The sequence below is a fragment of the Rhincodon typus genome, unplaced genomic scaffold (assembly GCF_021869965.1).
Source record: "Rhincodon typus isolate 14 unplaced genomic scaffold, sRhiTyp1.1 hic_rhity00001678, whole genome shotgun sequence".
NCBI classification, from domain to species: domain Eukaryota; kingdom Metazoa; phylum Chordata; class Chondrichthyes; order Orectolobiformes; family Rhincodontidae; genus Rhincodon; species Rhincodon typus.
Genome location: NW_025967316.1, coordinates 1 through 25000, shown reverse-complemented (window position 1 = coordinate 25000; position 25000 = coordinate 1). Strand labels below are relative to the sequence as shown.

Genomic DNA, 25000 nt, shown 5'->3' with positions numbered 1-25000 from the left:
CAGTACCAATGACATAGCTAGGAAACGGGATGAGGACCTGAAAAGTGATTGTAGGGAGTTAGGATGGAAACTGAAAGCCAGGACGAGTAGAGTAGTAATCTCAGGATTACTAACTGTGCCACGGGCAAGTAAGGCTAGAAACAGAGAGAAAGTGCAGCTGAACACATGGTGACAGAGCTGCTTTAGGAGGGAGGGCATCAGGTTTGTGGATCATTGGGATACCTTCTGGGAAGGTGGGACCTGTACAAGAAGGACAGGTTGCACCTGAACTGGAAGGGCACCAATATCCTGGGCAGGATATTTGCTAGAGCTCTTTGGGAGTGTTTAAACTAGTTTGGCAGGGGAATGGGAACTAGAGCTACAGATCAGAGGATGGGGTAGCCAGTGTACAGACAGATAGAGCAAGCAGAGAATCTATGAGGAAGGATAAGCAGTTGATAGGGCAAAGTGACAGTCAGTGCGATGGGCTGAGGTGCGTCTACTTCAATGCAAGAAGTGTCAGGAATAAGGGTGACAAACTTAGACCATGGATTAGTACTTGGAACTACGATGTTGTGGCCATTACAGAGACTTAGATATCACAGGGGCAGGAATGGTTATTGGATGTTCCGGGGTGTAGATGTTTCAAAAGAAATAGGGAGGGAGGTAAAAGAGGTGGGGGAGTGGCATTGCTATTCAGGGATGGTATCACAGCTGCAGAACGGGAGGTCGTGGAGGAGGGTTTCTCCACTGAGGCAGTACGGGTGGAAGTCAGAAACAGGAAAAGAGCAGAGATAGCAGGAACTGCAGATGCTGGAGAATCTGAGACAACAAGGTGTAGAGCTGGATGAACACAGCAGGCCAAGCAGCATCAGAGGAGCAGGAAGGCTGATGTTTTGGGCCTGGAAGAAGGGTCTAGGCCCGAAACGTCAGCCTTCCTGCTCGGCCTGCTGTGTTCATCCAGTTCTACATCTTGTTATCACAGGAAAAGAGCAGTCACTTTATTGAGAGTTTTCTATAGACACCCCAATAGCAACAGAGACACTGAAGAACAGATTGGAAGGCAGATTTTGGAAAGGTGTAGAAGTAATAGGATTGTTGTCATGGGCGACTTCAACTTCCCTAATACAGACTGGAACCTCCTAAGTGCAAACAGTTTGGATGGAGCAGATTTTGTCAGGTGTGTCCAGGAAGGACTTCTGACTCAATATGTAGATAGGCCGACTAGAGGGGAGGCCATATTGGATTTGGTGCTTGGCAACGAACCAGGTCAGGTGTCAGATCTCTCAGTGGGAGAGCATTTCGGTGATAGTGATCACAACTCCCTGACCTTTACTATAGTCATGGAGAGGGATAGGAGCAGACAATATGGGAAAGTATTTAAGTGGGGGAGGGGAAAATTACAATGCTATTCGGCAAGAACTACGGAGGACCAATTGGGATCAGACTTCTCAGGGAAATGCACAACAGAAATGTGGAGGTTGTTTAGGGAGCAGTTGCTACAGGCACTGAATAGGTTTGTCCCACTGAGGCAAGGAAAGGATGGTAAGGTGAGGGAACCTTGGATGACAAGACATATTGAACACCTAGAAGGAAGCTTACTTAAGGTTGAGGAAGCAAGGATCGAACAGGGCTCGAGGTCAACAAGGTAGCCAGGAAGGAACTGAAGGATGGACTTAGGAGAGCAAGAAGGGGGTATGAAAAAACCTTGGCGGGTAGGATCAAGGAAAACCCCAAGGCTTTCTACACTTAGGTGAGGAACAAGAGGATGGCCAGAGTGAGGGTAGGGCCAAGCAGGGATAGTGGAGGGAACTAGTGTGTGGAGTCAGAGGAGGTAGGGGAGGTCCTTAATGAATACTTTGCTTCAGTATTCACCTGTGAGAGGGACCTTGACGTTTGTAAGGACAGCATGAAACAGGCAGATATGCTCGAACAGGTTGATGTTAGGAAGGAGGATGTACTCGAAATTTTGAAAAACATGAGGATAGCTAAGTCCCCTGGGCCAGACGGGATATACCCAAGGTTCTACGGGAAGTGAGGGAAAAGATTGCTGCCCCTTTGGCAATGATCTTTGCGTCCTCATTGTCCACTGGAGTAGTACCAGAAGATTGGAGGGTGGCAAATGTCATTCCCTTGTTCAAGAAAGGGAATCGGGACAATCCTAGAAATTACAGACCGGTCAGTCTTACTTCTGTGGTGGGCAAATTATTGGAGAGGATTCTGACAGTATTTATGTTTATTTGGAAAAGCACAGTTTGATTAGAAATAGTCAGCATGGCTTTGTGAGGGGCAGGTCATGCCTCACAAGCCATAATGAATTCTTTGAGGATGTGACAAAACACATCGATGAAGGTAGAGCAGTGGATGTAGTGCATATGGATTTTAGCAAGGTATTCTACAAGGTTCCAGATGGTAGGCTCATTCAGAAAGTAAGGAGGCATGGGATTCAGGGAAATTTGGCTGTCTGGATACAACACTGGCTGTCTAATAGAAGACAGAGGGTGATAGTAGATGGAAAGTATTCAGCCTGGAGCTCGGTCACCAGTGGTGTTCCGCAGAGATCTGTTCTGGGATCTCTGCTCTTTATGATCTTTATAAATGACTTGGACGAGGAAGGGTGGGTTAGTAAGTTTGCCGATGACACGACGGCTGGTGGAGTTGTGGACAGCGTGGAGGGCTGTTGTAGGTTGCAACGGGACCTTGACAGGATGCAGAGCTGGGCAAAGAAGTGGCAGACGGAATTCAACCCAGAAAAGTGTGAAGTGATTCATTTTGGAAGGTTGAATTTGAATGCAGAATACAGGGTTAATGGCAGGATTCTCGGCAGTGTGGAGGAACAGAGGGATCTTGGGGTCCACGTCCATTGATCCCTCAAAGTTACTGCACAAGTTGATAGGGTTGTAAAGAAGGCATTTGGTGTGTTGGCTTTCATTGGCAGGGGAATTGAGTTTAAGAGCCAGAAGGTTATGCTGCAGGTCTATAAAACTCTGGTTAGATCACACTTGGAATATTGTGTTGAGTTCTGGTCACCTCATTATAGGAAGGATGTGGAAGCTTCAGAGAGGGTGCAGAGGAGATTTACCAGGATGCTGCCTGGACTGGAGGGCAGGTCTCATGAGGAAAGGCTGAGGGAGCTAGGGCTTTTTTCATTGGAGCGAAGTAGGATGAGAAGTGACTTGATAGAGGTGTACAAGATGATGAGAGGCAATGATAGAGTGGATAGTCAGAGACTTTTTCCCAGGGCGGAAATGACTATTACGAGGGGACATAATTTTAAGGTGACTGGAGGAAGATATAGGGGAAATGTCAGAGGTAGGTTCTTCACACAGAGTGGTGGGCGTGTGGAATGCGCTGCCGGCAGTGGTAGTGGAGTCAGATACTTTAGATACTTTTAAGCGACTCTTGGATAGGCGCATGGAGGATAGTAAAATGTGGGGTATGCAGGGTAGATTGATCTTAGTAGGATAATAGGTTGGCACAACATCATGGGCAGAAGGGCCTGTACTGTGCTGTACTGTTGTATGTTCTATGTACCCACTGAAATACAATTGGATCCAGGGTCAAATTTTATATCAACGTTATTCAAGGAAGTAATGGATAGCTTAGGAATAAAACAATTCAAATCCACTGCGTACCATCCAGAATCGCAGGAAGTGTTAGAATGGTGGCATCAAACTTTAAAGGCCAGGTTGAGGGCTCAGAGTCAAAATTATCCAGAGGATTGGGATAAAGGAATTCCATTTGTACTTTTTGCAATTAGGGATGCACCTAATGAATCTACCGAATTCAGTCCATTTGAATTAGTTTTTGGACAGGCGGTGAGCGGGCCACTGAAATTAATTAAGGAGAAATCAGTGAGTCAGAGTTCAGAGACCATTTGGAACTTGTGTCCAATTTTAGGGAAAGATTAAATAGAGTGGGTGAGTTGGCTCGACAGCACTTGAAAATAGCATAGCATGCGATGAAGCAGGAAACAAACCAGAAATCGAAAATTCATGGTTTTGCTCGAGGAAAAAAAAATGTTCATGTTACTATCAGTGGTAGGTGAACATTTAAAGGTTGGGTTTAGTGGGCCTTATCAAATTGAAAGGAAATTGAGTGAGGTGAATTATTTAATGAGACCACCAGATAGAAAGAAATCTCACAGAGTGTGTCATGTGAATCTCCTGAAAAGACCTGAAACGTCAACTTTCCTGCTCCTCTGATGCTGCCTGGCCTGCTGTGTTCCTCCAGCTCCACACTGTGTTATCAAAAGGAGAATGTGTTACTGGTTCCAACACAAAGTGAAAAACCAAGTTCAGATGATTGTGAATTGGATATTCCTCTAATTAAATTCGACAGTGAGGAAGTTATCAAAAATTGGGATAAATTATTGAGTTACCTTCTTGAGGAAAATCGAAATAACATGAAAGAGTTATGATAATTACATGCAGAGATATGTGGGAATAAGCTGGGGAGTACCAATCTAATTACACATTACGTAAATATAGGAAATGCTGTTCCACTTAAGCAACATCCACATAGACGTAAGCCTCTAAAGTTGGTACACATTCAAAAAGAGACTGAACACATGCTCAAAGACAATATAATTTAAGTGAGTTGCAGTGAATGGAGCTCACTCATAGTAATCATGCCAAAATTAGATGGTACCTAACAATTATGTGTGGTCTATCGCAAAGTCAATGCAGTTACAAAATCTGATTCATATCCTATTCCATGTCTGAAAGACTGTACTGAGAAAGTAGGACAAGCAACTTCTATTTCAAAGTGGGACTTACTCAAAGGATATTGGCAGGTATCTTTATGCAAAAAGAGTGAAAGAAACTTTGGATTTCATGACACCAAATGGACTGTATCGGTTTAAAGTCATTCCTTTTGGTACGAAAAGTACACCAGCCACATTTCAAAGGAAAACCAATAAAGTCATTTTGGGGTTACCCAATTCTGTGGTATGCATCGATAGTTTGGTGATTTTTAGTCACATACGGAAGGAACATTTGTAGCATCTATCGGAATTGTTCAATCAACTTTGGAGGGCAAGTTTGGTGATAAACCTGGCTAAGGGCGAGTTCACAAAAGCCAAAGTCACATTCTTCGGCCTTTGGACATGGACAGATGGTCCCATGGGATGTGAAAACAAAGGTTATTGGGGAGTTTCCCATACCAATGAAAAGGGAAGTACTACCATCCTTAGGACTCAGTGGTTTTTATCGGATGCTCGTACTGAAGTTTAGCAGTGTGGTTGCTCCACTGACTGACTTGTTGAAGAAGTGCAGAAAATGTTAGTGGAGGACGGAATGTCAGAAGGCATGTGACAGCCTGAAAGCTATGTTAAACAACACCCTAGTGTTAGCCACACTGAATTATGCAAAGCCAGTCAAAACAGCTATTGATGCAAGTGATGTGGGTGTCAGTGCTGTACTCTTGCTAGAAGACAATGAGAAGAAAGAAAGACCTATTGGGTATTTCTCCAGAAAACTGAATAATCATCAACAGAAATATTCAAGGATTTAGAAGGACACCTTGAGCTTGGTAATGGCATTGCAACATTTCAACATTTATATTGCCAGTAATGAGTCTGATACAATTACATGTGCTAATCACAACCTCTAAGTTTTTGGAAAAATTTAAGGATAGAAATATCAGACTATTTGCATGGAGCTTATTGTTGCAGCCATTCAATTTGAAAATTATGCATGTGTCAGGGTGAGAGAACGTTATTATTGACTCATTATCGTGACTTTGATGAAGGAAGACAGAGGCTTTCAGTGGCAGGTAAAAACGAACTGAAATGGACTGTGGTAGTGAATGTTTGCATGCTCAGAGTCATTGTAATGTATCTGAATTGTAGTGTAATAATAGCGTAAGACAAAAGGTTTTTAAAAATGAAGCCATCTTCGTACATTGATTTTTTTTTAATGGGGGAGGTATGACAATACTTTGGCTTTAGGATGTGAATTTTGTGCTTTTATTTTTAAAATGAAGAAAGGTTAAGGTACCAAGCAGAATTGAGTGTGAGACAATCTATTTTATTGAATTTGCCTTTGCCAAGTGTGTTTTTATGGAATTTTACTATATTGGAATAGTTAATTAATTATCATTTATATATATTAACCCTGACAAAGGGTTTCAGCCTGAAACATTGACTTTCCTGCTCCTTGGATGCTGTCTGACCTGCTGTGCTTTTCCAACCCCACAGTTACTGACTCTAGTTTCCAGCATCTGCAGTCCTTACTGTCTTCAATACATATATTATTTTATTAAGCATTTCAATAGAGTTACAGTTAAGACAATTCTTTTATTTTTATTTTTATTTTGTCTGTATTTTAACTGTAGTGTTTAAAAATAAGCATGTTATGCTTAACAATGACTTGTTTGATCAATCAAATCGCATTGGGAATGCAACGCCTTACATTTGCCATTAAAATAAGAAAAAGTTAGAGACCAGACTATTTTCATCATATATTTTGAGGGGGTTTGGTCTGGTCCATAACACGGCCCCTGGTCAGTTTTAATCCTGTATATCATAAAAAGGTCAATGTTATAAATACTTCCACAATTATCTTCACAGGCATCATGCCGGGCATTTGATCAAAGTAATTGGTCTTCTTGGGAATGTCTTTTTCTGTACAAATTACTTTGTGACCTCTTAAAAAATAATTATCTTCACAGAACTGAAGCCATCTATCTATCGGGCCTCTACCACCACACAGTATATTCCATTTCATAATAACATAACCATACAGTATTTATACGGCTGAATCAATTCGGATTCGAACTAAAGTTGACTCCCCAGAATGTTGATCATGGATTAATTTAGCAATTGTAATGTCAGAATATCAAAAAGCGAGGTTAGATTCTATTTTGTTGGAGATGGATGTCGACTGGCACTTTTGGGTACAAATATCATTTGCTGCTCAACAATCCAAGCCTGGATGTTATCCAGGTTTTCTTGCTTAGGTCATCGACTGCTTTGAATCTGAGAGTTTGCAAAAATTGTGCAATCAATGAACACATCCACTTGGACCTTACGATGGAAGGAGGGTTACTGATGAAGCAACTGAAGATGGTTGGGCCTAGAATATTATACTGAGAAACTTGAGGATCTTGTGGGGCAGTGGTAATGTCCCTACCACTGAGTCAGGAGACCTAGTTTCAAGACCCACCTGCTTCAGAGGTGATAACATCTCTGAATTTGCCTATCCTGAGGAACTTCTGCAGTGTTGTCCAAGAACTGAGATGACTCATCTCCAACAACCAGAACCATCCTCAATTATGCTAGGTAGAGAATTTTCCCATTGATTCTCATCAACTTCAGTTTTGCTAGGACTCCTTGAAGCTTTACTTATCAAACAGTCTTGACATCAATGGCAGTTACTCTTACTTCATCTCAGGAGTTCATTTCTTTTGTTCATATTTGATAAAAGCTTGACCGATGAGGTCAACAGCAGAGTGACACTGGCAGAATCCAAGCTGAGCAGCACTTGATTCCTCAGAAAGTGCTGCGTCATGACAAAGATGATAACCAGTTCCATCACTTGCTGATTCTCGAGAGTAGACCGACAGAAAGCTAATTGGTTGCATTGGATTTGTTTGTTTTTCATGAACAAGATTTACCTGGACAATTTTTTATTTTGCTGGTTGGACGCGAGTGTTGTAACTCGAAGACCATAACACATAGGAATAGAAGAAGGTCATTCAGCCTATCAAGTCCAGAATTCATGAGATCATGGCTGATCTGTTAATCATACCTTCATTTTCCTGCCTTTTCTCCATAACTCTCAATTCTCCAATAAAACATTTGCATATCTCAGCTTTGAATATAGTTAACAATCCAGCCTTGACAGCCTTCTGAGATCAAGAATATCAGAGATTCATGACCTTCTGAAAGAAGAAATTCCTCATCTCTGACCTAAATTAGTGACCCCTTACTCTGATATTATGCCACTACTCCTAGACTCTTCCACAAAGGAAAGAAGCTTCTCTGCATCTATCCTGTCAGTTCTCCTAACGTTCTTGTATGTTTCAATAAGGTGACCTCTCATTCTTCTAAAATCCAACGAGCACTGGCCCAATCGATTCACCTTGTCCTCATAATAAAATCTCTCCATATCTGAAATTAATCTAGTGAAATTTCTCTGGACTGCCTCCACTATATTTCCTTACACATGGGAACAAAAACTGTTCACTACATTCTAGGTATGATCTGACTAGTGCCTTGTATAATTTTAGCAAGAATTCCCTATTCTTATATTCCATTCCTTTTGAAATAAAATCCAAAGGCCTTTTACCTTCTCAATTATCCAATGAACTTTTGCCAATTAGTTTGTGACTCATATACCATGAATCCCTCTGTGTTCTCCAGCTTTTGGTTATATCTCCATTTAAATAATATTTAACTCTTCTCTTCTTCCTGTCAAAGTGGATAACCTCACATTTTCCAACATTATATTTCATCTGCCAAGTTTTTGCCAACTCATTTAACCTGTCTTTATCCCTCTATAGTCTCTTAGTGTCATCCTCACTGCCTGCCTTCCCACCTATTCTCTGTGTCAGCTGCAAACTTGGCATTAGTACAGTCACTTTTCTCAAAGTCATTTATATGGATAGCAAATAATTCTGGCTCTAGCTCTGATCCCAGTGGAGCATCCCTTATGAAGTATTCATATGTTTAGTACCCTTATTGAATGCCTTTTGGAAATCCATGGATATTATATCCATTGCTTCTCCTTTATCTATCCTGCTTGTTACAGGAATAGCGGTACAGTTTGGCTGCAGGACACAACTAGTTCTAGACTAGCAGTACCATTCAGACCGATGGATGCCCAACTTTGAGTTGCCAGACCTGTTCATAGTCTGTTCCATTTAGCACAGTAACAGAGCCACAGAGAACAATGGAGGTGTTCCTCAATATAAAGACAGGACTTCATCTCAACAATGACTGTGCAACGGTCACACCTACCAATACCGGCAATGATGAACAGGTAGATTGGTGAGGGTAATGTTAAGGAACATTTTCGCTCTTGTTGGTTCCCTCACCACATGCTGGAGACCCACTCTACCAGTTCTGTTCTTTTGGACTTGGCCCGCTCGATCAATAGTACTGCTATGGAGCCACTATACGTGATGGACTTTGATGCCCCAACCCCAAGTAGATCTGTGCACTTCCCATGCTCCATGATCTTCTAAGTTGAGGTCAAAACAGATAGTACTGATTGATTAGCTGGGGTGGATAGGGAGATTGGATGTGGTAAGCATGTAATCGGAAAGAGGTATCTTTGTCTATATTTGACCTGATGCTAAGAGACTTCATGGGTTTTGGAGTCAATGTTGAGTACTCCTACGGGAACTTCCTCCTAACTTTCCGTCATTCTACTTCAACCTCTGGTAGGTCTGTCCCCCAAGTGAGACAGCACATACCCAAGGTTGGTGAGTGGTATCTAAGACATTGTCCGTTTGTATGCAGAACTTATATTTTAACATCCAATTAGAATTTACTAAAAATAAACGTGGGTAACAAACTGTGGTGAAACACCCCAAAGAATACATCAAATGGCTGTTGCAGTGAAGACAGATCACATGGAATCCTCAGTAATACTCCCATTACTACGCCCAAGATATTAGCAACCAAGTGATCTCATTAGACTTTACAAGTGATTCCAATTCTTCACTACTAGCTTTGGAACTGCCTCAAACTCCACTCGATCACAGACTGTCTTAATGATTGCTCACAATCTGGCAGCTCATATTCCCTATCGGGACTGCACTTCCTTGATTCTAAAAAATGCACTCAAGCCCCTATTCATAAATCAATTTCAACTTACTGCGCAGAGTTCTGGTCGCCACATTACCAAAAGGATGTGGATGCTTTGGAGAGGGTGCAGAGGAGGTTCACCAGGATGTTGCCTGGTATGGAGGGCGCCAGCTATGAAGAGAGGTTGAGTAGATTAGGATTATTTACATTAGAAAGACGGAGGTTGAGGGGGGACCTGATTGAGGTCTACAAAATCATGAGAGGTATAGACAGGGTGGATAGTAAGAAGCTTTTTCCCCCAGAGTGGGGGACTCAATTACTAGGGGTCATGACTTCAAGGTGAGAGGGGAAGAGTTTAAGGGAGAAATGTGTGGAAAGTTCTTTACGCAGAGGGTGGTGGGTGCCTGGAAAACGTTGCCAGCAGAGGTGGTAGAGGCAGGCATGATAGCATCATTTAAGATGTACCTAGACAGATACATCAATGGGCAGGGAGCAGAGGGATACAGATCCTTGGAAAATAGGTGACAGGTTTAGATAGAGGATCTGGATTGGCGCAGGCTTGGAGGGCCGAAGGGCCTGTTCCTGTGCTGTAATTTTCTTTGTTTTTTGTTCTTTTCACTGACAGGTAGCTTTACCAAACTGGTCTTGCTCTGTATTTCTCCAAGCTTTAAAGCTGCACAAACCAAAACCACTTGTGGGCTTCTTTAATCCCCACTTTCAGATGCACTGAACTATTAATGGCAGTTTCTTCTGAGCTCCTGTGGCTTTTCCTGACCCCCGGTCCCAAAATTTAGCTGCACCATCAAGCACCTGGTTCTTCACATAAGTTCTCATGGCTCAAAGCCTACTATAGCAGCACGTTTTCGGGAGGGATCCTCTTCTACCTCCTTAAAAGCACTTGACTAACAGCCTTCTCCTCTGTCTGCCTCTGCCCAAATGCCTAATATTGACTATTTAGTAACTATTGAACTATTCCGAGTGACCTGCTGAAAGCTTCACAAAATGCCCCAATTCAATTGCCAGACAAAATCAAATATAACAAGCTGGAAATTAAATTTAACAACTCCGAGGAACTTTCTGTTGGCTGAATTTTACAATATTCATGGATTACTGGCTTACACAATACAAAATGGATACAAAAAGATTTCATCACAACTTCACTTTGAAGCATCTGCAAAAACTTCTCAGTCTCTGCAGGAGAGAGGGAATACTGCCCAGTATATGTGTGGAGCAAAGATTGTTTCAAGGACATCAATAGTAACTGCAACAATGATAGAAGCATCTCTCTGCTTGGCATTGTGGGAAAACGCTTGCCCATCTTCCCTTGTCTGACTACATTGTCTAGCTATATGCATCTACCATTAACTCCAGTGTGGTTTCAGAACTAGAAGATCTGCAATTGACAGGATCTTCTTGGTCTAGCCGCTACAACAGAAGTGTGCAACCAAAAGCGTCATGATATATTGCTTGCATTGATCGAAGACAGGAGAAACAAAGCCAAGTACTGGGTACGCTGTAAACGCAGAATGCTGTCAAAAAGTCAAAGTTAAGAGCACTCTACCTGAATGCATGAAGCATTTTCAACAATGTAGATGATCTAAAGGTACAAACTGAGATACATAGTTGCCATTACAGAATCATAGCTGCATGCTCATTCAGGACTGAGAACAGAATATGTAAGGATATTCAATGTTTCGGAAGGACAGACAGGAAGGAGAAAGGAGGTGGAGTTTTGCTATTAAGAAGGTTTGGGATCAGTACATTAATAAAGAAAGATTTCAGATTGGAAAAACAATGTGTGGAATCTGTGTGGTTGAAGATAAAAAAATAGCAAAGGGCAACGGACATTGGTTGGAGTTATTTATAGGCCAACAATTAGTAGTGGTTACGTGGGTTATAGTATTAGTCAGGACATGCGAGAAGCATATAACATGGGCAACACAGACTGTGTAAACCAATTGAGCAATAAAGCCGTGGTGCTTGAGTTACTGGACAGTGTTAGCTACAGGTGGCTTTTTCGAACAGGATGTTGAGAAGTTAACTAGAGGACAGGCAATTTAACACTTGTATTATGTAATGAAAAAGGATAAATTAATGATCTTGTAAAGTAACCTTTACAGATGAGTGATCACAACTGAATAGATATAATTTGACACAATGTTTGCAAGTGAGACAATTTAATCTAAAGCATCAACAGTAAATCTGGGCAAGTGTAATTATGGAGACATGACGCATAAATTGGTTGAGGTGAGGTGGACTGATTCTAGAACCAGAGGGTACAACTTAAAAATAAGGGGTTCCACTTAGCACTGAGATGAAGAGAATTGTTTTACCTCAGAGACGTCTGAATCGTTGGAATTCTGTACCCCAGCAAGTTGTGAAAGCTCAGGTTTTGAGTATGTTTAGAGAGATTGATGTATTTACGGCTACGACAGGAGCAAAACATTTATGGGATAGTGTAAGTAAAAAGCATTGAAGTGTTCAATCAGCCATGATTATATTAATGGCAGACAGGCCTGATTAGCTGAATGGCCTACTCCTGTTCCTATGACCTTTCCAAGACATTCAGTCATTAGAGAACATGTAGTGTATTTAAGCACAGGACAGGGGAAAACTGGCTGAAGCTACTTAATGTGATCTTTCTTTCCATGAGGACACAATGGATAAGGCCAGCAATAATAAGGCAACGTCAGAACTCTGAGATCTGCAGTGGGGTCAAACAAGCCCCCCAAGTGTTGTGCCCCCGATGCTCTTTGGAATATCCTTTTCTTAGCTGCTTTCACGAGTTTTCAAGTCAACAACATAGGGTGCCTACTTACATACTGGCAGTAATAGAAAGCCGTTCAGTTTTATTCAACAGGATATCGTTGCACCAAGGTGCACCGTCATTTTCAGAAAGTCGCTTTTCACCAACAAAACTGCAATATTTTTCTACACTGAGGAATATTTTCAACAGCAATCGGGCAGACCCTTGCAGACCTACCCCATAAGACGTGTTTGGCTCAACTGTTAGCATCAGGAAGACAAATCTCATGCTTTGGGGCTTTGGCATACCATCAGTTATCTGCAATGACAATGAGGCACTTGTGGTGTCGAGCTTCCACAATCACCAGCAATCCGTCACCTGACTGAAATCAAACATGCATTGTCAGAGTTGGAGCTTTTACGTTTAAGTGGTGTACAGGACTGTTGGACAACAGCAACCTGACTCAGAACATTAAACTTCAAATCAGTGAAGTCTGCATCCTCAGCACACGTATTTACAGTAATGCGACAAGTTTTGCTGGGCAGAAGAAAAGTTTGAACAGTTTCCACTTCCACCATACCAGACATATCCTAATTCTTGGCACAGCAAAGTCAGCAGGTAGATGTTTGCTAGGTGAAGGAATCTAAAGTTATCTGAAGTAGATGGGAACATGGAGTTTGAAACAAACTGATCAGTCATGATCTTGCCGAACAGTTTAGCAGATTTGAGCTGCCAAATGGTCAACCTCTGCTCCTAACTCACTCTAATTACAGTCATTGAGTGATACAATCATACAGTATGGAAAGAGACCCTCACCCATCCCAGTTCTGAGGAAGGGTCACCGGACCCGAAATGTTAACTCTAATTTCTCTTCACAGAATCTGCCAGACCTGCTGAGCTTTTCCAGCAACTTCTGTTTTTGTTCCTCGTCCATGCCGACCAGGTATCCCAAACTTAACTTGTCCCATTTGCCTGCCTTTGGTCCATATCCCTCTAAACCTTGCTTATTCATGTATCTGTCCAAATGTCTTTTAAATATTGTAATTATGCCCACCTCTACCATTTCTTCTGGCAGCTCATTCCACACACACACCACCCTCTGTGTGGAAAATCTGCCCCTCAGGTCCCTTTTAAATCTTTCCCTTCTCACCTCAAACCTCTGCCTCCTAATTTTGGACTCTCCCACCCTTTGAAAAATGGCTTGGGTAGTCATCTTATCTATCCCTCTCATTGTGAATGCACCATCTAAAATTCTAAAGCACAGTATCTTTATATGTAGACGTGGTAATGACTACTTCAAAGAGGAGGAGGAGGAGGAAGAAAATATTAGAATAGCTAACTGATAAAGACAACAATAAATGTGTACCAACAATATGAACCTATATACACCTTTGACAAAACAAATTTATTGAAATCTTACCGAGATATGAATCGGCTCAAATCACAAAACTCATTTGATTCCAAAATAACGTTCAGTTCTGTAACGGTAGTTATGACATTTTCTTCAGCCTGAAAGGGAAAATACTTCATTTAACAAAATCAGAAATTGCTGGAAAAACTCAGCAGGACTGGCAACATCTGTGGAGAGAACACAGAGTTAACAATTCAGATCTCCTTCTACCTTCAGAAAATATTCTGTCAGTTACTCAATTTTCAAAATGTAAGAACTTAAGTACAGGCATGTGTAAACACTGCCCCATAAAGAATTCTAATCCGAAGCACAATCCAGTCTCACTGCAGTACAGGAGTGGTTGTGACAACAACTACACTGTTCAGTGGAACTTTTCTGGATTTACAGAAGTCTTTGTTGTTAACACTGCTATAGTTTGTCGAAGGTTGAGTTTGAGGAGCTGACCTGTGTTTTGGTTTATTCTTTGATGGAATTTGGGTGTTGCTGGTGAGCATTATCATTGGATCTCCTTGACAATTATACGCTTTTGATACAGCTGGCACCCAATGTATGGAAAATGTTCGACATACTCCAGATTTTCTCCTTAGCATACAAGGGTGATAAAATGTTTAATTGTCTAGGTCTAGGTTGATACAGAAGTTTTGCTTTGGCAACATTCATAACAGGATGAATTCCTTACCTACACACACAGCGACAGCTCTGCAATCATGTGCACACTGCAGGTCTATAATAGTTGGTTTAATCCGGGCACAGAAATGACTGAGTTCAAAGAATCTTTCTGGATACTATTTAATACTCTTGTGAGGGGGCAGTTGATCTTTGGCAAGGTGAATAAGCAATACCATAGATTTTAAAGGGTATGGGGGCTACCATGTAGCATTGCTTGATAGCAATCTGCATGTCGGAGGCATCTGTTTCAGATTTCTTCTTTCAAACATTGTCAGTCATACCAACATGAAGTACTTGCAGGATTATAATAAGATTCCTTGGACATATTTGGACTTGTTTCACAAATAGCTCTTGCTCTCATATCCAACTTCACTGCCTTTGCCTCCACATCAACCCCTCAGCTCTGCCTTGCCATCATGCCATCCTATATACCCATGTCCTTCATTCATTTGCTGACAAACTAGGCAATAAAAATTATCACCATGTCCCTGATCATGACTCAAACAAAACTCTGTAAACAGCACTCATATTTTAGTCTCTGTGAACTTATTATGTGTTACCAAAGCAGTAAGTTTCTCATGGTCAGAAAGGAGAGATCCCATTCAGTATGAGACATAGCCCAAGTGAGTGTGCAGTTCTGGGAATTTGGTGGCATTATGGGAACTCAACCAGGTAAATCTTTATTTTCTTCCTCCATTTTAACAGTTTAAAATCCACTAGTCTAGTGAAAAGGTTAATAAAGTAGCTGACTCACCTGACTGAAGGACAGTTATCAATCACCTGAACACTGAGAAATCAGATAGGGTGAACATGGAGATTAGACTAGAACCCGGGGGCGCAACTTCAGAGTGAAGGGATGACCCTTTAGAATTGAGACGAGGAGGAATTTCTTCACCCAGTGGGAGGTTAATCTGTGAAACTCATTGCAACAGAAGGCAAAGAAGGCCAAGTCATTGACTGTATTTAAGACTAAGACAGAGGTTCTTGATTAGTAAGGGGATAAAGGGCTACAGGGACAAGGCAAGAGAACAGGGTTGAGAAACAGATCATGATCGAATGATGGAGCAGATCCAATGGGCTGAATGGCCTAATTCAGCTCCTATATATTACGGTTTTGGTCACAAAAATTGTCATTGCACATTTCTAATTTACAGCTCAGAAGTCCTTCCCACTATCTCTCCACATCCATCCAATATTTTTACCTCACGAGAACATTAGACAATTAAAACCCCAGCATGATCCACACTCAACAGTACTGCACACTTCCTACACACTTAAAACTTGGTATTTAAGTACTCATCAAGGAAAATTTTACAAAGATCATCATCAAAAATGCTGATTTACATCATAGAGGTCAGAAGTATGGATGTTAGCCATTGATTACACAACGCATAGCACTATTCACAACTCCTCAGACACCGAAGCAGTCAATGTTCAAATACTGCAAGACCTGGACAATATCCAGGCTTGGGCTGACAACAGGCAACTAACATTCGTGCCACACAAATGCCAGGCAATGACCAGCTTAATGACAGATAATCTAACCACTGTCCTTCACACTCAATGGTGTTACCATCACTGAATTTCCTACTATCAACTTCTTGGGGATACCATTGACCAGAAATTCAACTGAACTCACCATATGAATACAGTAACTACAAGAGCAGGTCAGAGGCTCGGAATACTGCAGCAAATACCTCACCTCCTGACTTCCTAAAATCTGTCCACCATCTACAAGGCATAATTCAAGAGTATGATGGAATATTTCCCACCTGCCTGAATGAGTGCAGATCCAACAACACTCAAGAAGTTTAAAACCATCCAGGACAAAGCAGCCCATTTGATTGGCACCAAGCATCTACAACCATTCATTACCTCCACCACCAACACTCAGCAACAGCAGCAGTGCATACGATCTACAAGATACACTGCAGAAATTCTTCCAAGATCCTTAGATACCACCTTCCAAACCCGTAACTACCTCCATTTAGAAGAACAAGGGAGCAGATACATGGGAACACCACCACTTTCAAGTTCCCTTCCAAGCCACTCAAGCCCATCCTGATTTGAAAACATAACGTCATTCCTTCAAATCCTGGAATCCCCTCCCTAATGGCACTGCAGGTCTAACTACAGCACATCAGCAGCAGTTGTTCAAGAAGGCAGCTCACACCACCTTCTCAAGGGCAACTAGGGATGGAAATAAATGCTAGCCAGCAATGCCCACGTCCCATGAGGAAATAAATAAACATAATCCATATAAAACTTGGGACATAAATCACAATTTGAACCTGATGCTGTATAAGGTTCAATACTGTATCCGATCAACACATTGTACAAAAAAATACAATATCAACCATGCAATAACTTGAAAACAGTAATCCTAATGATATTGACTGCTACATAGCATATCACTGACTTAATGAGCAATATACTAAAATACTTCACATTTAAAAGTATAGATATATATGCAAGTAAATAGTGCCATCTACAGGAACTTACGTTTAGAAACATAAAATTCTTGAAATGCACAACATATTGTTTATAACCTAGAATGTACATTATACAACTCCAGCATGCTTTTACAGCTTGTAAGAATTTGTCATATTCCAAGCTTGAGCTGCAAGTGTAGATTCTTGTTTGGTGGATAACTAGTCTGGAAGGGTTCAACATGGATTTCTACAATTAAATTTATATGAAGTGAGGAAGCAAAGTTTGATTATTGCAGGTTTTTAATCCTATTCAAAATTCTGGCTAATTTTATCTATTTAGAATCATTCCTCTGTCAAAATGTAGATGGCAAAATGTGAATCATCATGGATACACAGTAGTTCCTGTGTTGAAATTGAGTTGGGAGCACATTCTAATCTGTTTGCTTCTGCGAATCAAATGGCAAATCAAGGGAAAAATTACACACTTGGATTTTTTTCACCTGCCCCATGTTAATGTGTTACAGTATAATACTGAGAATAAGACCTAAAGATATAGGAGCAGAGTCAGGCCATTCAGCCCATCACATCTGCTCTGCCATTTGATCATGGCTGATATGCTCATAGAATCCCTAGTCTGGAAGTATGCCATTCAGCCCATCGAGTCCACGCAAACTCTCTGAACACCATCCCATCCAGACCCACCCACTTATCCTATCCCTGTAACCCTGCATATCCTATGGCTAACCCACCTAGCCGGCCAGAAATGCACCAAAGATCCTCAGACAGCACGTTCCAAACCCACGACCACTTCCATCTAGAAGGATAAAGGCAGCAGATATAAGGGAACACCATCACCTCCAAATTCCTCTCCAAGTCACTCACCATCCTGATTTGAAAATATATCGCCGTTCCTTCACCGTCGCTGGGTCAAATACCTGGAATTCCCTCCCTAATAGCATTGTGGGTCATCCCACAGCAGGAGGAATGCAGCAGTTCAAGAAGGCAGCTCACCACCACCTTCACAAGGGCAACTAGGGATGAGCAAGAAATGCTGGCCAGCCAGCGACGCCCACATCCCACAAATGAATTTTAAAAAATCCCTGGACACTACGGGCAATTTAGCATGGCCAATCCACCTAACTTGCACATTTTTGCACCATGGGAGGAAACTGCAGCGCTGAGGAAATCCACACAGACAAGGGGAGAATATGCAAACTCCACAGTCGCCCAAGTATGACATCGAGCCCGGGTCCTTGGCATGTGAGGCAGCAGTGCTGACCACTGAGCCAACGTGCCAACGCACATTTTCTGGTTTCTCAACCACACTCTCTTGTCTTCTCCCTGTCACCCTTGATCACCTTACCAATGAAGTATCAATCTATCTGTCTTAAATACCTTCAATGACTCGGCCTCCACAGCCAGTTAAGGCAATCAAGGCAATGAGCTCCACAGATTGAACACCCTCTGGATGAAGAAATTCCTTCTCATCTCAGTTCTAAAGGGTCACCTTTCACTCTGAAGCTGTATCTTGGGTCCTAGTCTCTCTTACTCGTGGAAAAACATTTTCTCCATGTCCACTCTATCCCAGCCTCTGTAAGTGTCAAATCCCCCTCATCCTTCTGAAGTCTATCAAATACAGACGAAGAATCCTCAACCATTCTCCATTAGAACAAGCCCTTCTTCCCTGGGATCATTCTTGCAAACCTTTTCTGGATACCCTCCAAGGACAAGATATCCTTCCTTATATACAGGGCCCAAAATTGATCACAATATTCTAAATTCAGTCCCAGAGCCTCATAAAGCTTCAGCAGCACATCTCTGCTCTTGTATTCTAGCCCTCCTGAAATGAATGCTAACTTGCATTTGCGTTCTTAACTGCCTACTGAACCTACATGTTAACTTTAAGACAGTCCTGAACTCAGACTCCCTAGTCTCTTTGTGCTTCAGATTTCCAAAGCCTTTCCCCCTTTATAAAATAGTCTATGCATTCTTTCTACTAGAGTGCATAATCTCACACTTTCCCACATTGCGTTACCTTGTGCTCCATCTTTCACTCACCTAGCATCCCCACGTCTTTCTGTAGCTTCCCCACGTCTTTCTGTAGCTTCCCCACCTCCGCAACACTACCTGTCCCTCCACCTATCTTTGTGTCTTCAGCATACTTAGCAATAATGTCCTCAGTTACTTTGTCCACATCATTAATGTATAATGTGAATAGTTGTGGTCCGAACAATAACCTGTGGTAACAATAACGCTTCCATCCTGAAAAGATACCCTTTAGCCCTGCTTTCTGCCAGTCAGCCAATCCTCTAACCATTGCAGTACCTTGCCCTGAGCACCATCAGCTCTTACTTTATTTAGCAGCCTTCTGAGCAGCACCTTGTCAAAGGTCTTTGGGAAATCCAGACTGATCACGTCCATGCACTCTCCTTGTTCTACCTTACTCATTCTAACAGACTTATCAGGCATGACCTCCCTTTGACAAAGCTGTGCTGACTCAGCAATACTTTACCATGCACTTCCAAGTACACCATAATCTCATCCTTCACAATGGATTCTAAAATTGCACCAACGACCAACGTCAGGTTACCCAGCCTATAATTTCCTGTTGTTTGCCTCCCTTCCTTCTTAAACAGTGGTGTCACATTTGCCATTTTTCAGTTCTCTTGGACCCTCCCTGACTCCAGTGATTCCAGAAAGATCATCACCAACACCTCTCTAATCTCCTCAGCTAACTTCTGTTGAATTCTGGGGTATAGTCTGTCTGGTCCAGGTGATTTCTCCACTTTCAGACCTTTCAGCCTCCCCAGCAACTTTTCCTGATGATAACTCTACACTCATCTCTGCCCCCTGACTCTACTGAAGTTCTGGCATACTGCTGGTGTCTTCCACTGTGAAAACTGACGTCAATTCCTCTGCCATTTCTTTGTTTCCTATTACTACTTCTCCCATCTCAATTTCCAGCAGCCCAATGTCCACTCTTGCCTCTCTCTTCTCTTTTTAGATATTTAAAAACTCTTGCAATCTTCTTTTATATTATTATCTAGCTTACTCTCGCATTTCATCTTCTCAGCCCTTATTGCTTTTTAAGCTATCCTCTAGTGGTTTATAAGGCTTCCAATCCTCTGGCTTCCTAGTAATCTCCAGCACATTGTATGTTTTTTCTTATACTTTAATGTTGTCCCGGACTTCCCTTATCAGCCACGACTGCCTCATCTTCACCCCAGCATTCTTCTTCCTTGGGATGAATTTCTGCTGTGCATCCCAAATAATCCCCAGAAAAACTTGCCATTGTTGCTCCACTGTCTTCTCTGCTAGACTCCCCTTCCAATCAACTCTGGTCAGCTCCTCCCTCAGTCTTTGTAGTTACCTTTACTCAATTGAGATAACATTGTATCTGGTTTCAGTTTCTCCCACTGAAATAGAGGGAGAATTTTATCCTATTATGGTAATGCCCCAAAGAGTTCATTCACCTTAAGTTCCCTAATCAAGTCTGCCTTATTACACATAACCAAATCCAGAATTGCCTGCACCCAAGTGGGCTCTACCACAAACTGCTCCAAAAATAACATCTTGTAAACATTTTGCTCCATGAACAATCTGATTTTCCCAATCCACCTGCACACTGAAGACCCTCACGATTGTCATAAAAGTGTCTTTCTTACGTTCCTTTTCTATCTTCTGATTTATTGTCTTCCCCCCATCCCAACTACTGCTGCGATACCTGTATGATTCCCATCAGGGTTGTTTTTCCCCCTTTGCATTTCCTGAAATCCACTCACACAGATTCTACGCTTTCCGATTATATCGCTTCTTGTTATCGATTTAATTTCATTTCTTACTAACACAGCAATCCCAGCCTTTCCGCCCTTTTGACTGTTCTCTCAATAGGATGAGTATGGTTGGATATTTAGTTCCCAGCCTGATCCCCTTGCAGCTATGTCTGTATGATATCCACAACATTGTACTTGCTCTTCAAGTTTATTTACTTGTTTTATACACTGCCTGCATTTCAGTACAATACCTTTTGTCCTGCGTTGACTGTTGTGCTTCTCTGGTTGTCCCCTTATCTGTTGTTTCTCATATTAGATTCTTGACCTTATCCATACTCTGTCTTATTACTTATTCTGGAAACTTTAATAACCTGTGCTGACCCTCTCCACCTTTTACATTTTCCATATAATTAAACCCACTGAATAAAACAACAAACATTAAGCTTTACTCAGCATCTCAATGTATCCATTTGCTAATTGTTGAAAGAATTCTGCACTCCTTCATAACAAAATTAATCAGTTTCCTTAAATATACAGCTCTAAGCTACATCTTGATCCTACAATAACAGGCAGCATTGAAGGTCATAATTTGCAACAAATTGTGTTACACTAAATTTTCACCAAGAGAAATGATTGAATCCAGCATATTTTGCATTACTCTAAAATTTGAATCATATACTTACTTGAACCTTTAGAAGTTCAAATTCAAGGTCAAACTGCAGGGAATGACTATAGCCTGACAGTCTGTATTGTTTTCTTTTGTCATCACCTGAAAATAAATGTAATAGGATGAAAACACTTCATTAAAATAGTCAAGCTGATTTTCATTACCAAACTGAGAATAACAATTTTTATTCCAATATTTTGGGGTGTGAACTTGAAACTTCACATTCAGTATCAAATCAGACTTCACATGAAGGTGATTTGATCTAAGGCCATGCTCCTCCAACATGTCCCTTATCCTGCCAATTGTATCTTACTTCCTGATGTAACAATAAAACAGTTCTACCTCTCACCATCAGACATATCTTAGCTTGCTAAGATTAAAAGCGACTGCTGTTGCATGTCAGATTATGACATTTTTTCTGCTGAGCATCTCCATTCATAAGGGTCAAAGTTGACAATGTCATCTTACATAGAACTCCTCTCAGTACAGCAGTTAGAGCTCTTTGTCTCAAAGAGAGCTGGCTCCAATACCTGCTTCCAGAGCCATATCTCTACCTAAGTTCACTTGGCAACCAATTAGCACTCTCCTCTCACGCAGTATGAATGTTGGCTTGCTTCCTTAATTTATATCTATTTTCTAATCAACCTGTTCAGAGAGGTTATTACAAACCTCTGGAGAAGGCGGGACTTGGATCAAGGTCAGTTGGGCCAGAGGTAGGGACAATACCACTGCACCACAAGTGTACTTACCCTTCAACTTACAGTCTTGTGAAATCATCCAGTAATTGTCAGGTGAAAAATTAATGTTTTTCAGCAATACTCAAGTTCTTTACAATAAAACCTGAGTTCAGAAGTCTTTATTCTGTCTATGTCATTATTTTGCCTTATTCTCTCAGTAAATTCCATTTGTTCTTAAATAGACATTCACCTCTGAGGGAATGTCAGAACTTTTAATTGAAACAGGCATCTTTTATTCTCAAACAGATTGGGTTGCTAATGACCACATAAATGCAGATATAGAGTCAGAGCTGTACAGCATGGAAATAGACCCTTTCGTTTAAATCATCCATGCTGAACAGATATCCGAAATTAATCTAGTCCCATTTGCTAGCATTTGGCTCACATCCCTCTAAAACTTTCCTATTCACATACCCAACCAGATGCCTTTTAAAGTTGTAATTGTACTAGCCTGCACCACAAGCAGCTCATTTTATACACGCACCACCCTCTGCATGAAAATGTTGCCCATTAGGTCCCTTTCAAATCTTCGCTCTCTCACCTAAAACCTATGCCCTCTAGTTTTGGACACCCCCCAATCCCTGGAAAAAGACTTTGTCTCTTTACCTTATCCATGCTCCTCACGATTTTATAAACTTCTATAAAGTCACCCCTCAGCCTCCGACTCACCAGGGAAAATAGCACCAGCTTATTCACCTTGTCCCTACAGCTCAAACCCTCCAAGCTGAGTAACATCCTTGTAAATCTTTTCCAAATCCTTTCAAGTTTCACAACATCCTTCCCATATCAAGGAAACCAAAACTGCACACAGCATTCTAAAAATTGCCCAATGTCCTGTACAGCCGCAACATGACCTCCCAACTCCTATACTCAATGCACTGATCAATAAAGGCAAGCAAAACAAACACCTTCTTCACTATCCTGTCTACCTGGGACTCCACTTTCAAGAAACTACAAACCTGCACTCCAAGGTCCCTTTGTTCAGCAACACTCCCAGGACCTTACCATTATATGTACAAGTCCTGCCCTGACTTGCTTTTCCAAAATGCAGCACTTCACATTTTTCTAAATTTTAGAGCATTTGCCACTCCTCAGGGCCCATTGGCCATTTGGTCAGAGACCTGTTGCACTCTAATGTAACCTTCTTTGCTGTCCTCTACACCTCCAATTTTGGTGTCATATCAGAGACTTGTTGAAATTTGAACATGTTTATTGTTTATCCATTATTAATTTCTTGTGGTATCTTAGCTACAGATCAATTGTCTGGAAATGCCCGGGTTTAGATTTCCACAAACAGAAATGCAACTTTCTACTGACAGTTTGCAAGTTTCTCAGGTTGAGTACTGTAAATCATATACATATACATAGCATATCATCTATCTTTCATTGCATTCCTTTTCCTTTCCCTCACCAATCTTGCGAATTCAAAACTTCGCTCGCTGACCTACTTACCTTCCTTGAAGTACAATGACACTAATCCCAGTTTGGGTCAGTGTATCTCACCCAGAATTCTGAATCTACATAGAATCATACAGCATGGAAACAGACCCTTCAGTCCAACCAGCCCATGCCAATCATAATCCCAAATTAAACTAGTCTCACCTGCCTGCACTTGGCCCATATCCCTCCAAACATTTCTTATTCACATACTTATTCAAAAGTCTTTTAAAAGCTATAACTGTACTCATATCCACCACTTCCTCTGGAAGTTCATGCCACACACAAACCACTGTGTAAAAACAGTTGCCCCTCACGTCTTTTTTATATCTTTCTCCACTGACCTTAAAAATATGCCCCCCAGTCTTGAAATTACCCCACCTCAGGATCTTCCCTTCTACACCATTTCTACTATCATACAAAGTTACCAATCTAACTGATCTAATGTGCAGATCCAGGAGTTCCCTGAATATTGTTACACTCAACATTTTAAATTGCAATGTACAGCAATGAATTCCACAAGTAGCCTCTTCAGCAGATCCTTGAAACTTGTACATGTCACTTATTGGACATGGACATGGATTTAGCTACTTTTCTTCCTTTCTAAAAGTTTATTTACTTACCCATTTATGTTCTTCAGTCTGGCATCAGGGAGGCAACACACCCTTTGAGAGCTCTAGATGAAGCTACCTTCTTGTTTCTCAAAAATCGTATATCACATGTGCTTTCCTGGACAATGTGACACTCTCTTCATAACCATAGGCAATGGTGTGTTGTTGCTAACATCTTTCCTCCCAATCATCACCGCTAGTGAGTTCTCACTTTTGTGAAGAAATGTATCTCTATTAGATAAATCCAGACTTGCAGAATTTTACTTTACAGTGCCTCCCACTTCCTTATTCTCTGCATGCAACATTTTCTCGTTATCAAAAGCTTGGTCCATCTTATGCTGGAACTCATAACTTTGAGGGGCATGGCCTTTTGACATCTATCATCTGCAAAACACATACATGTAAACAAATGTACCTTTTCCCATTGTTGTCATGATGCATTTAGTGAAGCCAATGCCAGTTAACTGAGTTAGCAATGCAATCTGAGATTCCGCCTGTTCAATCTGTGCTTCTAAATCAGTATTTGAGCATTTCCATGATTCAGAATTTTGCACGCTGAACTTTTCTTGTTGTATATCCCTAAAGAAATCCATGAAAAAGAAATCAAATTGATAGAAGTCAATAGTCCAATTTAAGACATTGGCACCAACATTAACAGTGATCTACACATATACTGTAATTTGGCTGCACTTTGGATATCGTAGTTTGGCTCTGATGATTCTTGCAATTTTTTACGGGGGCTGTGGAGAGGAGCTGGAGACGGTACGAGTAGGGGTGTAATAGG

General features: G+C 41.3%; 1 protein-coding gene across 1 annotated transcript; it reads right to left on the bottom strand.

Annotated features, from left to right (window-relative positions):
- Positions 1–9854: 9854 nt before the first annotated feature.
- On the bottom strand, positions 9855–24795 carry LOC109921653 (centromere protein P-like; the record flags this gene model as incomplete). The annotated part of the gene is made up of 4 exons (XM_048592694.1): positions 9855–9904; positions 13900–13988; positions 21448–21533; positions 24632–24795. Coding segments are annotated over 4 exons (373 nt in total), but the record flags the coding sequence as incomplete, so codon positions are not given.
- Between the last annotated feature and the right edge of the window lie 205 nt (positions 24796–25000).